At 43.1% G+C, this 12,483-nt stretch overlaps 3 protein-coding genes across 3 annotated transcripts; 2 read left to right on the top strand and 1 right to left on the bottom strand.

Annotated features, from left to right (window-relative positions):
• Positions 1-3,871: 3,871 nt before the first annotated feature.
• Positions 3,872-5,943, top strand: F4817DRAFT_266176 (MFS general substrate transporter). Its single transcript, XM_049299361.1, has 4 exons — positions 3,872-4,196; positions 4,253-4,690; positions 4,802-5,282; positions 5,333-5,943. Exons 1-4 carry the CDS (start codon positions 4,113-4,115, stop codon positions 5,800-5,802), a joined length of 1,473 nt encoding a protein of 490 aa, XP_049155006.1. The 5' UTR covers positions 3,872-4,112; the 3' UTR covers positions 5,803-5,943.
• Positions 5,944-6,681: 738 nt separating this feature from the next.
• Positions 6,682-9,239, top strand: F4817DRAFT_350614 (tannase-domain-containing protein; the record flags this gene model as incomplete). The annotated part of the gene is made up of 3 exons (XM_049304960.1): positions 6,682-7,003; positions 7,081-8,843; positions 8,929-9,239. Coding segments are annotated over exons 2-3 (1,823 nt in total), but the record flags the coding sequence as incomplete, so codon positions are not given.
• Positions 9,240-9,258: 19 nt separating this feature from the next.
• Positions 9,259-10,841, bottom strand: F4817DRAFT_350613 (uncharacterized protein). Its single transcript, XM_049304959.1, has 2 exons — positions 9,915-10,841; positions 9,259-9,854 (listed from the first exon to the last, which is right to left on the bottom strand). Exons 1-2 carry the CDS (start codon positions 10,343-10,345, stop codon positions 9,518-9,520), a joined length of 768 nt encoding a protein of 255 aa, XP_049155004.1. The 5' UTR covers positions 10,346-10,841; the 3' UTR covers positions 9,259-9,517.
• Positions 10,842-12,483: the final 1,642 nt, after the last annotated feature.

The raw sequence follows: 12,483 nt of genomic DNA, 5'->3' as shown, positions 1-12,483 counted from the left end.
ATTTAATTTATATAAAAAACTTTACCATATTATTAAAATATATAACTTTATTTAAAATATATATATTATATTTAAATCTATTAATAATTAACTATAAATAAATAATATACATATTTATTTTAACCGTAAATAAATATAAAATATAAAAATTTATTTATTAAACAAAATATAACTTCGTAATAATTTCTATTTCTACCATAATTAAAACAAAATTATTTTATTTTTAAAAATTAATTTAAAATAAAGAAATTAATATTATTTAATTATATATATCTTTAACCCTTTTAAAAAAATTAATAATAATAATATAAAAACTATTACTTTATATTAAAACCAATATTATTTATTATTTTTTTATACTTTTATAAAATTTCTTTTTATTTAATTTATTTAAATTATATTTACTAACAACATTATTATAATATTTATTAATATTACTGCCAAATATATTAATAATAAAATAAAATATATTATTTATAAACTTATTATATTTAATAATAAAATAAAAAAATATAAAAAAAAAATATCCATTTAAATTAACTTTATCCAACTATTTATTAAAACAATTAATATTTACTAATCTTTTATTAAACAAAAATAAAGCCATAATTAAATAAAACAAAATAATACTAACAATTATTTTAAAATAATTTACTTATTACATATTAAACAAATAAAATAAAATATAAATAATTATTTTATTTATAAATATAATAAATTAATTTATTTATTACATATAAAATAATTAAAATAAAAATATAATAATAATAATTTAAACTTTATTTATAATGTTAATAATTATTTATTAAATAATAATAATTTTTTTAAAAAAAATAAATAATTTATTAAAAAATCTTAATTATATTTTAATTATAAAAACTATAACCATTTAAATATTAAAATAAAATTTATATCTTTAAAATATATTATATTTAAATTAATTAAATTTATAATAAATTTAATTAATAATATTAATTAAAATTTTAACTATAATATTAATTATAATAATTTTAATTATATTTTATTAAAATTTAATATATTTAATAATATATTAAATAATATACTTACAAAAATATTTTATAATTTTTATACATATTTAATAAATAATTATTTATAATTATAATTTTTATTAATTATAATAAAAATTTAAATAAAATATATAAACAATAATAAAAATTTAAATAAAATATATAAATAATAATAAAAGATTAAATATTTAAATATATAAATAATAATAAAAAAATAAATTTAAAATATTAAATATTTATAAAATATATTATTTATTTAAATCTTTAAATAATTATAATATATATTATTATTATTTAATTTTTAAAATTTTAAAATATATTGTTTAAATATAAATAATTATTAATATAAATATTATATTTAATATTTATATCTTTTTATATAAATTAAACAAATAAATACTTTTTGGTTAATAATAATTATTTATTAAAAAATGATTTTTAAATATAAAATGATTTTTATATTTAATAATTGTTTTTTAAAACCACTTTTTGCCGTTATGGTAATTTAACCCCGGTTATAACACCAATGAAACGCTTTAAAACGTTATTTTAATAAACTTAAATTAAAATTCGTTAAAATTAAGCTTACGCCCGATTGCGCCACAGGCGCCATAGAACGCCTGGTCCGTGTCATTGTATCTGTGGGTCCACAGGCCTAAAAAGGCAACCAAAGCATGAGTGGGGATGTGATTGGTTAAAAACCGAGGGCCCCCCCTGTGGGGACCACAAGAGCCCGACTTTTAGCAAGGCTTATGTCATCCCTTATGTCATCCCCCATCCCCTCATATCGTTTTTCCGAAATTTAGCCTCTCATCCCACAGGGTCACGTGCCACCACGCCAGACCGCGCTCGGGGGCGCTCGGGGGGGCGCTCGGCGCGCTGACGCGCGCCTCGCGCCCCCCCCTCGCGCCTCCCCTCGCGCGGCCCGGCGGTGGCACGATGCTCTGGCTATCCATTATATTGTCGTCTATCTTTTGTTAAAATAAGAAAAAAAGGAACGTGTGGGATTCGAACCCGGCTTCCTGTAGAATAAACCTAAGTCATGTGGTGTTGTCCCGAAAAGGTTTAGTTTTGGACTAAGAACATGTGACCTGTATGTGCACCTAATGTGATTGGTTAAATTTTTAGCCTAAACCTGGTGCACAGGCCACGCTTTTCCCCAATCCTCTTATCTCTTTTATCAAAAGCCTTTCTTATCAAAAGCCTTATCTTCTTATCGGCTTATCAAAGGTACGTACCACCCAAAATTTCTAAATTAAAATTAGCTTAACACTAGTCATGCAGCTAAAACTTTAGCCCCATATTTTAGCCTATTACAATACCTGTGACCCACAAATAAAAGGCACTAGTGGGTGCACAGACGAGTTGCCTAATTAGGAAATATCCTTAACTTGGCCTGGCACAATAACCCTCCTAAAAGTCGGGCAAAAAGGTGTGGCGGGAGGGGTACAACGAAGTTCGCGTCACTGGTCTGAGTTCACTGAGATAACTAAAACGTCTCTTTAGCACTGCTAAAAATAAGGCATCTCGTGTTGATACCCCCTTGCTTTTTACTAAGCTTTGCCCAGACCAATTACCTCTTTATTTAGGTACTTTTAACTATTACGAGTAGGAATCACGAGTTTCGGGATTGAATTGATGGCGCTGGCGTTTGCCTCTGCATCGTAAATTCTCGTCAATCAGATCTCATCTTCTAGTTCGCATAATGTGATGATTGTTTAGTTGGTGCGATAGCAGGTTTTATACGACTTCTATTCTCAAACTCATTTGTTGAATGTCAGGTATGTAAATTCGCACCTCTTTCTTCTCACATCTTTTTCCCCATCCTATTCTATCTTTTAAAAACCATAGCCACTTCTGGATTGCTCAATTTCCGCCTGAAATTACGTCTTCAGTTCGTTCACACTTGAAGATACGTGCGATATATAATCAAAGAAGCAAAACGAAAGTATTAGTATCGACTTTGTCTCTGGCATTGCTAACAATATGTGGCGTCCGCTAAATTGTCTGTTGTCTGTCTATACGAGGCGACCGCGTGGCTGATTGACGATTGTCCTTACACATTACTGAGCTGGTGACCTGGTTGGCCTCCTACCACAACAAGAAAGAGACTTCATTGCGAGGAATGTGAAGCCGTCGCCTCGCTCATTTCGGAGCCGCACTTCAATCCCGGTAGGGAAAAGGGATGGACATCACATCGATCACTTGTTGGCTCACTTGTTAGCTCAACGCTACTGTTCTAGATGTCACAAGGGAACGGTTGATAGCCGGTAGCTTCAAGCTCAAGCTCAAGTAAGCCTCAACTTGTTCGGATAATGGTGCAAACCTCTATCTCGGCCGAAATATTATCTGCCGAGTTTAGACTGCAGTCTACACCCCTTTTAATTAGTCCTCGCTAGCTTATCTGGCTTGCGAGATGATTGCTCGCTCCAATCCGAATATGGGCCACGATTATTCTTCGCAATATCTCTGTATCCCCCCCGCAACTTATGCGAGAACGTGGCGCGGTAATCCACCGACTCCGAATCCTCTCCACATTGGGGAAGCTATTGGTGGTCCCTATTCGGAGATACTAATGAGATTCTATGCCCCGACTACCTAGCCCGAGCTTCTTACCTTTTGTGGTGGTATTGCTGTGTGATATGATCTCGAACACAATTCGACCAACATTCGGGATGCCCAACACAAAGCGCCTATGTTACACGGGTCTAGATTCTCGGTCCTATAGGGAGCTTCAGCAGCGGTGGGGAGCCGTCTGCTACGTAGAAAATGTCCTAATATGGTGGGGTGTCTTTGACTTTTCTGGTCACGATGGTGAGACTTTCCCCGCGTTAGGCAATACTTCCCCGGCCTGTTTGATCTGTGTGATCTGTTTGGCCTGTATGGACTGTATCGAGCTTACCGCCTTCCTTTGTTCTCCAGACCTAGACTACCTAGTGCTTACAAGGGTGTCCTCATCCCCATACCCCATATCTACCCCCGGCACGTATCGAGGGCCTCTCCAATCCTTCTTTTATACTCTACCCCCCACTTGGAACTTCTCTCCAACTAGTTATTTCGTCCTACGGAGCTTAGCTATTCGTAATGGCGACTGAAAACACTCATAGCGACTTGGAGAAGAACAACGGCCCCGAGGCCAAGGAGATCGAAGAGGGACACTTGAAGGATGTAAGTAACAACCAGATAAACCCCAATGATACTACACAGTTTCTCACGGCTACTAGGAGGTAGCTAATACCGTCCTCGCTTCTTCTACCCCTGAGCGAAACTTGCTATGGAGGCAAGACAAGCGCATCGTGCCCCTGGCAGCGGGCATCTACTTCCTTTGCTATTTGGACCGTTCCAACATCGGTAACGCCAAAGTCCTCAATTCAGCGACCCATAATGATATGCAGTCCGAGACTGGTACCTCGAATTACCAGTTCAACATCGCGCTCATGATCTTCCTGATCGGCTACTTCTTATTCGAAGTCCCGTCAAATATTCTACTCAAGAAGCTTCGCCCGTCTAGATGGCTTGCCTTCCTTATGTGTTCTTGGGGTGTTATTACCATTGGCATGGGCGGTGTCCATAACTATGCTCAGATGACCGGCGTCCGCTTCCTACTAGGTTCATTCGAAGCTGGTCTTTTCCCCGGGCTGGTGTATTATCTAACATTTTGGGTGAGTTCAAATCAGAACCCCTGGGACTAGATGAAAATCACGAACAGCTTTTCTTCCTAGACAGATATGATACATTTTCAGATATATATACTAACTGTAGAATCCTGATAGTATAAAAGCGACGAGCGTAGTATCCGAGTAGCTTTCATCCTCGCAAGCGCCACTCTTGCCGGTGCATTCGGCGGAGCAATCGCTTATGGAGTCGGCCATATGAACCAGACGCGCGGCCTGTCTGCTTGGAGATGGCTTTTTATGCTCGAAGGTATCCCTTCATGTCTATCAGGAATTCTCGTATGGTTTTTCTTACCAGACTACCCCGAGAGAGCTTCTTGGCTCTCGGAGACCGAGAAGGATTTGGCTGCGCAGCGACTGTATCTTGAAGGCGCTAAAGGCTCAGCTTCTTCTATGACCTGGAACGATGTCAAGGACACGCTTACAGACTGGCGGCTATGCGGGCACTACGCTATTTACTTCGCGGTCTCGTTGCCTTTTAGTTCTCTCTCGTTATTCTCACCTTCGATCGTCGCTGGTCTAGGCTTCCACGATCTAGAGGCTCAATTGATGACAGTGCCCCCATGGGCCGCTGCTTATGGTAAGTCTCCTATATGAGACATGTAAAAATGCTCGATGCTAATTAAGAAGTATTCCAAATTCTCATGTCATGGTCGGCGGATCATTTCAACGCTCGAGGTTATCACTGTGCTATTGCTTCACTAATTGGCGCAGCGGGCTTCTTAGCTTCTGCTGTGCTCCCGCCTGATGCTTACACTCATCGGTATGGCTGCTTGATCGTCGGGACAGCTGGAGCGTTCGGATGCATTCCGCCCATGCTTGGCTGGCTGACCTCGAACATGTGGAGTACGGCGTCCATTGGATTAGCCGTGGCGCTCAACGTCAGCATTGGCGCAGGTCTCGGGCAGATTCCAGGAGTATGGATATACAAGGCCGAAGAAGCGTCGAAAGGCTACCCAACCGGTCACGGTGTGAACTGTGCCATGCTTTTCTTCGTAGCTTTTGGTGCTCTCGGATTGAGATATTACTACGGGCGAAAGAATCGCATTCTACTAGATGGAGCCGCTGAAGGCGTAACTCCTAGACTATATAAGTTGTGACGTGCGCTTATGGAATACTGTTGGCTATTTTTGTTATTTTGAACGTTAATGGTAGCTCTCAGATTAGTAAAGGAGAGCATATTTATCTCATAGAAACATTGCACTAAGAGAATATATATCTGAATTAAATTCCTCTGAATATCTAGATCATGAGTCGTCTATCATGCCAAGCCACTTTCCAAACTAGTGACAATATTTACGGCATCCAGCTACGCAAGCTCTCCATTGCTTTTTGACAAGCTTTTCTAGCCTAGCCAATCGCTAGAATTCCTGGGAGAATCCCGCGAAGGGTCTCCTGCCAAGTTATGCTAGACACTTGGGATGACAGACGCCAGGTCTGGCTGGGACCTGCATTCGGAAACGCCCAGTTAGTACCTCGGAGTTAAGCAAATACCTTGGCAAATCCTGAAATTCTAACCGGGGTTGGAATGCGATGTATGCGATCTTCATTGTTCCCGCGGGTAAGAAACCCCGCACTTGACAATGGATACAAAGGTGCAAGGGCACGAGGTCATAAGCGACTTGGAGAAACAGCCTGGCTAGACTGAGCTAGGTAAACTAGAACGTTCCACTGCTATATTCCCCGGAGCGTATATCGTTCTGGTGGATATAGATCTCCAAGTCTACCCCAGACAGCGAGTTCCACGAGTCAGGTCAGAGTCAGGTCAGGTCAGATAATCGTATATACCTGGCTCGATACGAGTCAAGTCAGATATATTAGATTTGAGGGCTTACCTAGCCGTATCGTCGACTTGGCCTGTATACCCTTATAAAGCTACACTTAGCTACATCAGCCACCTAATATATTTCACCCAAAACCCTTACCAATAACCAATAATATTGCCCTAAAAATATTCGTATAAAATAGGTACCAAATAAAAGAATTTAATGCTCGACTCGGATAGATATCCCTAAAAAAGGATCTACCCAGGCTAAGTCAGGCCAGGCCCAAGTCAGGTCAAGTTATTATCTGACTCGTGGAACTCGCTGTCCCCAGATAACATCTCGTTAGGTCGAGACTTGGGCACGAGCGGCATGGTCACACAGGGATGCCACGCTGAGCCAAGGTCTTATATATGTGACTTGTACCCCAACCTCCCTTCCATAAGCTTCTTTCATGCCAACGTGGCCCATGAGCTTCGTCATGCGTGACCGGTAGGTTTATGAAGACGAGTATTACATAGACGATGCATGTTGGTAGGTGTGTGTTCCCGGTGGTATATATATTATCTCACCTTCAGCCTGATGTATCACACCTAAGCACTCACTCCCCAAAAGAGCAGTTTCTATTGCAAATCAGTGTGGAGACATGATATGCTCGCCATGATGTGGTCAGGCCTTCTCCAATTCTCCGTTAGAACCCTTGCGGTGACCTCCTTAGCTACTACTCTCGCTTCTTCTACGTTAGCGAGGAGTGATGACAGCGAAAATAACGGCAACAGCCGTAGGCAGGTCGGCGGAGTGAGTTGCGATGTCGCGACCTTCGCTAGTGTGCTTCCGGCCGCGGCCAAAGTAGAGAAGGTCGAGTACGTCAGCGCCGGAGGCACATTCGGCGAGCCTTTGACGGATCTTATGTACCCGATCCCGCCGACGAACTTACCGGAACTATGTGCTGTTATCATATCCGTCGCTTCATCACCGATTTCTTCATATAGGTTCGGAATATTCCTCCCGGCAGAGTGGAACGGCCGTTTCCTCGCTGTCGGCAATGGAGGATTCGGAGGCGGGATCAACTGGCTGGATATGGGCGCTGGTGTCAGGTACGGCTTTGCTGTTGTGTCAACGGACACGGGTCATAACTCAACGTCTGGAGACATCTACTGGGCCCTTAACAACCCTGAGATGAAAGAGGACTGGGGCTGGCGTGCCCTACATGGTACCGTCCTATTAGGCAAAAACCTCGTCACAACCTATTACGCAAAGCCTATCGGCCATTCATACTATAGCGGATGCTCGACGGGTGGTCGGCAAGGGCTCAAGGAAGTACAGATTTCTCCCGATAGCTTTGACGGAGTCCTTGTCGGTGCTCCGGCTTGGTACACAAGCCGCCTCAATACTTGGATCTGCAAAATTGCTACGTATAACTGGCCCGCCGACGACCCTAAGCATATCGACTGGGAAACGCTACCGTCTATCGGCGCTGAGGTCGTACGCCAGTGTGATGACATCGACGGAGTCTCCGACGGCATCATCAGCTTACCGGAACAGTGTAACGTAAACTACGACGCCCTGCGATGCAGCAATGGCAGTAGTACCGCGATATCTAACTTCGCCAATTCCGACAACTGTCTGAGCGACGCGCAGATCGACACATTGAAAACAATGTACACGGGATTTACACTCGACTCTACCGGCGAGCGTGTGATGCCCGGGCTACTCCCCGGGTCCGAGAACCAGATGTACACGGTACTCAACTACTCGGACGCAAGCCCGTACGGCATAGGATATATCCGATACTTCCTCCTAAATAACCCGCTGTGGGAGGCATCGCAGTACAACGACTCGATACTCGAGCTAGCCGAATTTTTTGATCCAGGCAATGCCACGGCCGACAACTACAACCTAACAACGTTCCGCGACCGCGGCGGCAAGATGCTGCTATACCACGGAGCCGCGGACGGCCTGGTCCCCACCACAGGCGGAAGCTTGTACTACGAACGCGCGGTAAACACGACTAGCGGCGGCGACGTAAACGCCGCGCGCGAATTCTTCCGCCGCCTCGAGATACCGGGCATGCAGCACTGCGGACTAACAGCGGTCGACGCGCCGTGGGCTCTCGGCGGCGCTAGCCAGGCTGCTTTTCTGGGAAACGACACGTACTCGGTGCCTGGGTTCGCGGACTCGCAGCACGACGTCTTGCTCGCGCTTATAGACTGGGTGGAGAATGGGAAGGCGGTTGATCAGGTCGTTGCTACGACGTGGAATAGCCAGCGGGAGCCGTCGTCGGGGGTGTTGAGGCAGCGGCCGATTTGTGCGTATCCGGATACGGCGAAGTGGGATGGCACGGGGAATGTAGATGAGGCTGCGAGCTGGAGCTGCGGGTTAGTGCTTTTTCTTGATGTTCTTTTTTCTCTTTCTCTCCCCCTTTCACGCCCTTTCATCTCCGTTTGCTAACTTCATTTCCAGTGGTGATAACTCCAGCCATGTAGCGAACAACGCGGGTTCGCTAGCATATACGAACCCCTTTTCGGTCATCGTGGACATGTTCAGAACTTTTGCTAAATGACTCGGGGACGGATATTTAGGGTTATAATTACTTGTTTGTTTAGTGTAGAGTCGGCGAGTGTGCTATGAAATGGGTTGGTTGTATATAGCGGGCATAAAGGTGTCAGCTCCATATGCTCATGTTGTATCAAATGTAATGTTGCCTTTGTATTTTGAATTGTCCAATGAGATATATAAGGTACGTTGAGAATGACCGCAGGTGTAAGCAGAAGGATCAAACGCCATTCGAAACGTCATTAGGAGTCTCAAAGCTCAATGCGTAGATAACTGAGGGCTATCAAATCCTAGATTCGATATGGCAGGGGTTTTACTTAGCATTAAACCCCTGTCGAGGGTATCTTCGAGGGTATACACAATAAATACATAGAAAACGAATATATATCACATCTTAATACGAAGTAAAACCAGCGCTACCACCCACCCCATAAGTCCTTCTAGACCCCCATTACTAGATCTGTCCCCTAATAGTTAATTCCCTAACCCAGCCGACCTATTGTCTAATCACGAAGAACCAATCCGGAGAGTCCTGTGGTGAGCCCAACTTTCCCTTCATCCAACAGACATAATGACCATTGTAGCTACCCCAGCCCGCCCCGGCGCAGGTCGAGTTCCCTGCACACATATCGATACAGTCCTCGACAGAACTTGTCTCTTCGTTGCCAATGTCTGTGGTTCCGCTGCCTTCCCAGTTGCCGTTATAGTCTACGTTGCAGAGAACTAGGAACGGGTCGTTGCCGGCCCCTTCGTATATCGTCCCGTTTGACTGCGGACACGTGATTGCTATTGACCCAGTTGTGCTTGAGGGATGCGACGATGTGGGAGTTGCGCTGCTAATGTATTAGGAAAACTATCATAGAATCGTGGAGGAATTATTTGGCATCGCTTACTCAGAATTCGAACTCGATTTGTGCGAAGTAGCCAATCCCACACCTAAACCAACTGCCAAGCCAATGACGATGATGGCAATGAGCGGACCAACGATGAACCAGAAAGTTTTCGGCCTTAACCCCCATATTCTTCTATTACTTGGCGGTATAGGAGGAGTATTTTCAGTGAGGTATGTGCCGTCTTGAGAACCTCCCCAGTATGGCGGACCCTGGCTAGATATAGGATACCCTTGGGGAGGATATGCCCCGTTCGAGTAAGCATTTTGCTGAGCCATGCCCTGAAAACCCGGCATTTGCTGATGATACGCATACTGCGTGCCGTCGTATGGCTTCTCTATGATAGTCGGCCCCTCGACGACACATGGTAAGTCGGATACTGGAGCAACTTCCAGACCAGCGGGCTCGTATTGGATATTGTTGGGCGACATCATGCCCTCTAGCTTATGATGATACAGGTGACTCTGGGTTCACCGCACCGGCGGAAGTAGGTTAACATTTAGTTGACATTTGAGGAGAACACAGACGGAGAGCACAAACGGAAATATACAGGAAAAAGAAAAGTTATGAAGGATCCGCCCTGCCTCCTGTGTTACATCATATGTACCTACCTATGTAGGCTCACTATTTTTGCTCCTGAATTGGAGTTGAGTCCCTAATTGAGAATTCGATGCCGCAATACCCCCTGTTATTAAGCCCTCAACCTCCAAACTAGGGAACCGAAGCCCATGAACCCCAGGTTCCTGGGCAGCCTAGGCTTTCTCGGCACCGGTTTCCCCTGTAAGGCCTGCTCGCCTCATTGGACATACTGCAATCCGACCGCAGATTTCGAGGATCTCGCTGTTTGGGTCACCTACGGTTCTGTGCGGAAGAATCCTTCGGCCTGTTTCAGAGGCCAATCAAAATACATGATAGTCGGACGGGATCCTTCGGCCTATTCTCCGAGACAGCTCTTCAGCTCCGTGTAGCATTCACCAAGGGCTTGCAAAATGCAAGTAATTTTATGTCACCAGCATTTAAAACATAGGTGCGTCGCTCATGTGGCCGTCTTGAGATATCTCTAATACTACCTAACCTACCCATCCCGTTCACTATCCAAAGAGCCACGGTCGAGTCATAGTTTACCTAGCCATTATGGCTCTGGCTCAGCTCCCTAGGGCGTTTAAGGCTGTAGGCTCGTGGTCAATGCTTTCGTACCTAAGGTAGCAATCATCAATACTACATTACGAGATGTTCGCCGCCACAGGCTGCAACTATTGCATGCATGTCTTGGATGAATAAGTTTTTACTCAGTCACAAAGGGGCTTTGTGTTACCCAAGCGTGCAAAAAGCCCCGGCAAACCTAGCATTTGCTAACCGGAGTCTTGAGGGAATGATGTAAGTTAGATTTGCTGTTAACCTTGAAGGTCAGCTAGATGCGATTTAAGGGGCGGCATACCTTCTTTCTACTTCACTCCCTTCTAGTTAGGCGCAGTCTTGCTCGAACTTAGGAGCGAAACAACAAGTCACCTATGTTTTCGAGCATATAAGCTAGTGGCTCAGCAGCACGTACCTAAACAGCCATCAGCGCTCTTTGGACCGAGTGAAAGCCTCATGGCCATCCCAGCTGTAAGGTACTAATCAAAAGCCGGCGGCTATGCAGGTCCAAAGTTGGACAGACCCAAGTACGCCACCTACTTCGCCAAGCTACATTTTATTTAGAGTCTCCGTCAAATAACACTACGTACCTGATAATCCGATATCTGAGATCCGGTACTACTACCGCTGTATTGTAGTTGAGGAGTTGCCGGGCGATCTCTCGCCTTGCCTCTAAGTACGACAGACCTTGAAAGCCCCGAACATATTGATCGGGTATCATAAACTATTGCTGAAATGTCTTTCGGTATATATTTCAACGGCGCAAACCGACATCTCTCATGAAAATTACGCATATGGCAGTCTACTTGACCATTTCTATTGGTTAGTACATCTATACTTTGACGAGTGACCTAGGTATAACCGCACCATCTCGCAACTATCGCCTCCTGACAATTTTGATAAATTCTTACTGAGATATCCTACCGTCATAGCCTCATTCGCAGCATGAGTACCGTGGACGAAACGCCTTTCGCTGCTAAGATCGTATTCTACGCCATATTATATTTGATCGGCTACGTGCTTTTTATTGAGCTATTTAAGTAACGCCACGCTCGTACCTACTAGTGTAAACTAAATCATTCAAAATCCGACGTGATGAGGCACATTATCTCTCTATTAATAGATTGGTGTGGTGATGCGGTTGAGCCTCATCATGTTGCATTGGCTGAAGTTACTATTGACAATGCTTGAATCTACCTGGGGAACTGTATGGATCTAGTATCTTATTTAAACTCACCTGACTGTTGTCGTAGTATGAATTGATACTGGGATTTGCGAAGTGATAAGTATGGCGTCAACGGCGAAACCATCCAGATCTCTATCTAGTTAAAGGGTTAAGGGAAGTTAAGGGGGGCGGTCCAACTAAAAGATAGATTCGGATGTAATATAACCATGCATATACATTATGCTAATATAATGTAATTAAAACTGTATA

Source organism: Daldinia loculata, assembly GCF_022478755.1.
Source record: "Daldinia loculata strain CBS 113971 unplaced genomic scaffold F4817scaffold_70, whole genome shotgun sequence".
Taxonomy (NCBI): domain Eukaryota; kingdom Fungi; phylum Ascomycota; class Sordariomycetes; order Xylariales; family Hypoxylaceae; genus Daldinia; species Daldinia loculata.
Note: the sequence above shows the minus strand (reverse complement) of the source record. Positions and strands in the feature narration are given on the sequence as shown.

Excerpts from the sequence above, each read along its gene's own strand:
- F4817DRAFT_266176 (XM_049299361.1), top strand. The coding sequence starts at position 4,113 with ATGGCGACTGAAAACACTCATAGCGACTTGGAGAAGAACAACGGCCCC. Across the intron at positions 4,197-4,252 it reads AAGAGGGACACTTGAAGGAT|GAGGTAGCTAATACCGTCCT; the intron begins GTAAGTAACAAC and ends CACGGCTACTAG. Across the intron at positions 4,691-4,801 it reads TGTATTATCTAACATTTTGG|TATAAAAGCGACGAGCGTAG; the intron begins GTGAGTTCAAAT and ends GAATCCTGATAG.
- F4817DRAFT_350613 (XM_049304959.1), bottom strand. The coding sequence starts at position 10,345 with ATGATGTCGCCCAACAATATCCAATACGAGCCCGCTGGTCTGGAAGTT. Across the intron at positions 9,855-9,914 it reads AAATCGAGTTCGAATTCTGA|CGCAACTCCCACATCGTCGC; the intron begins GTAAGCGATGCC and ends ATACATTAGCAG.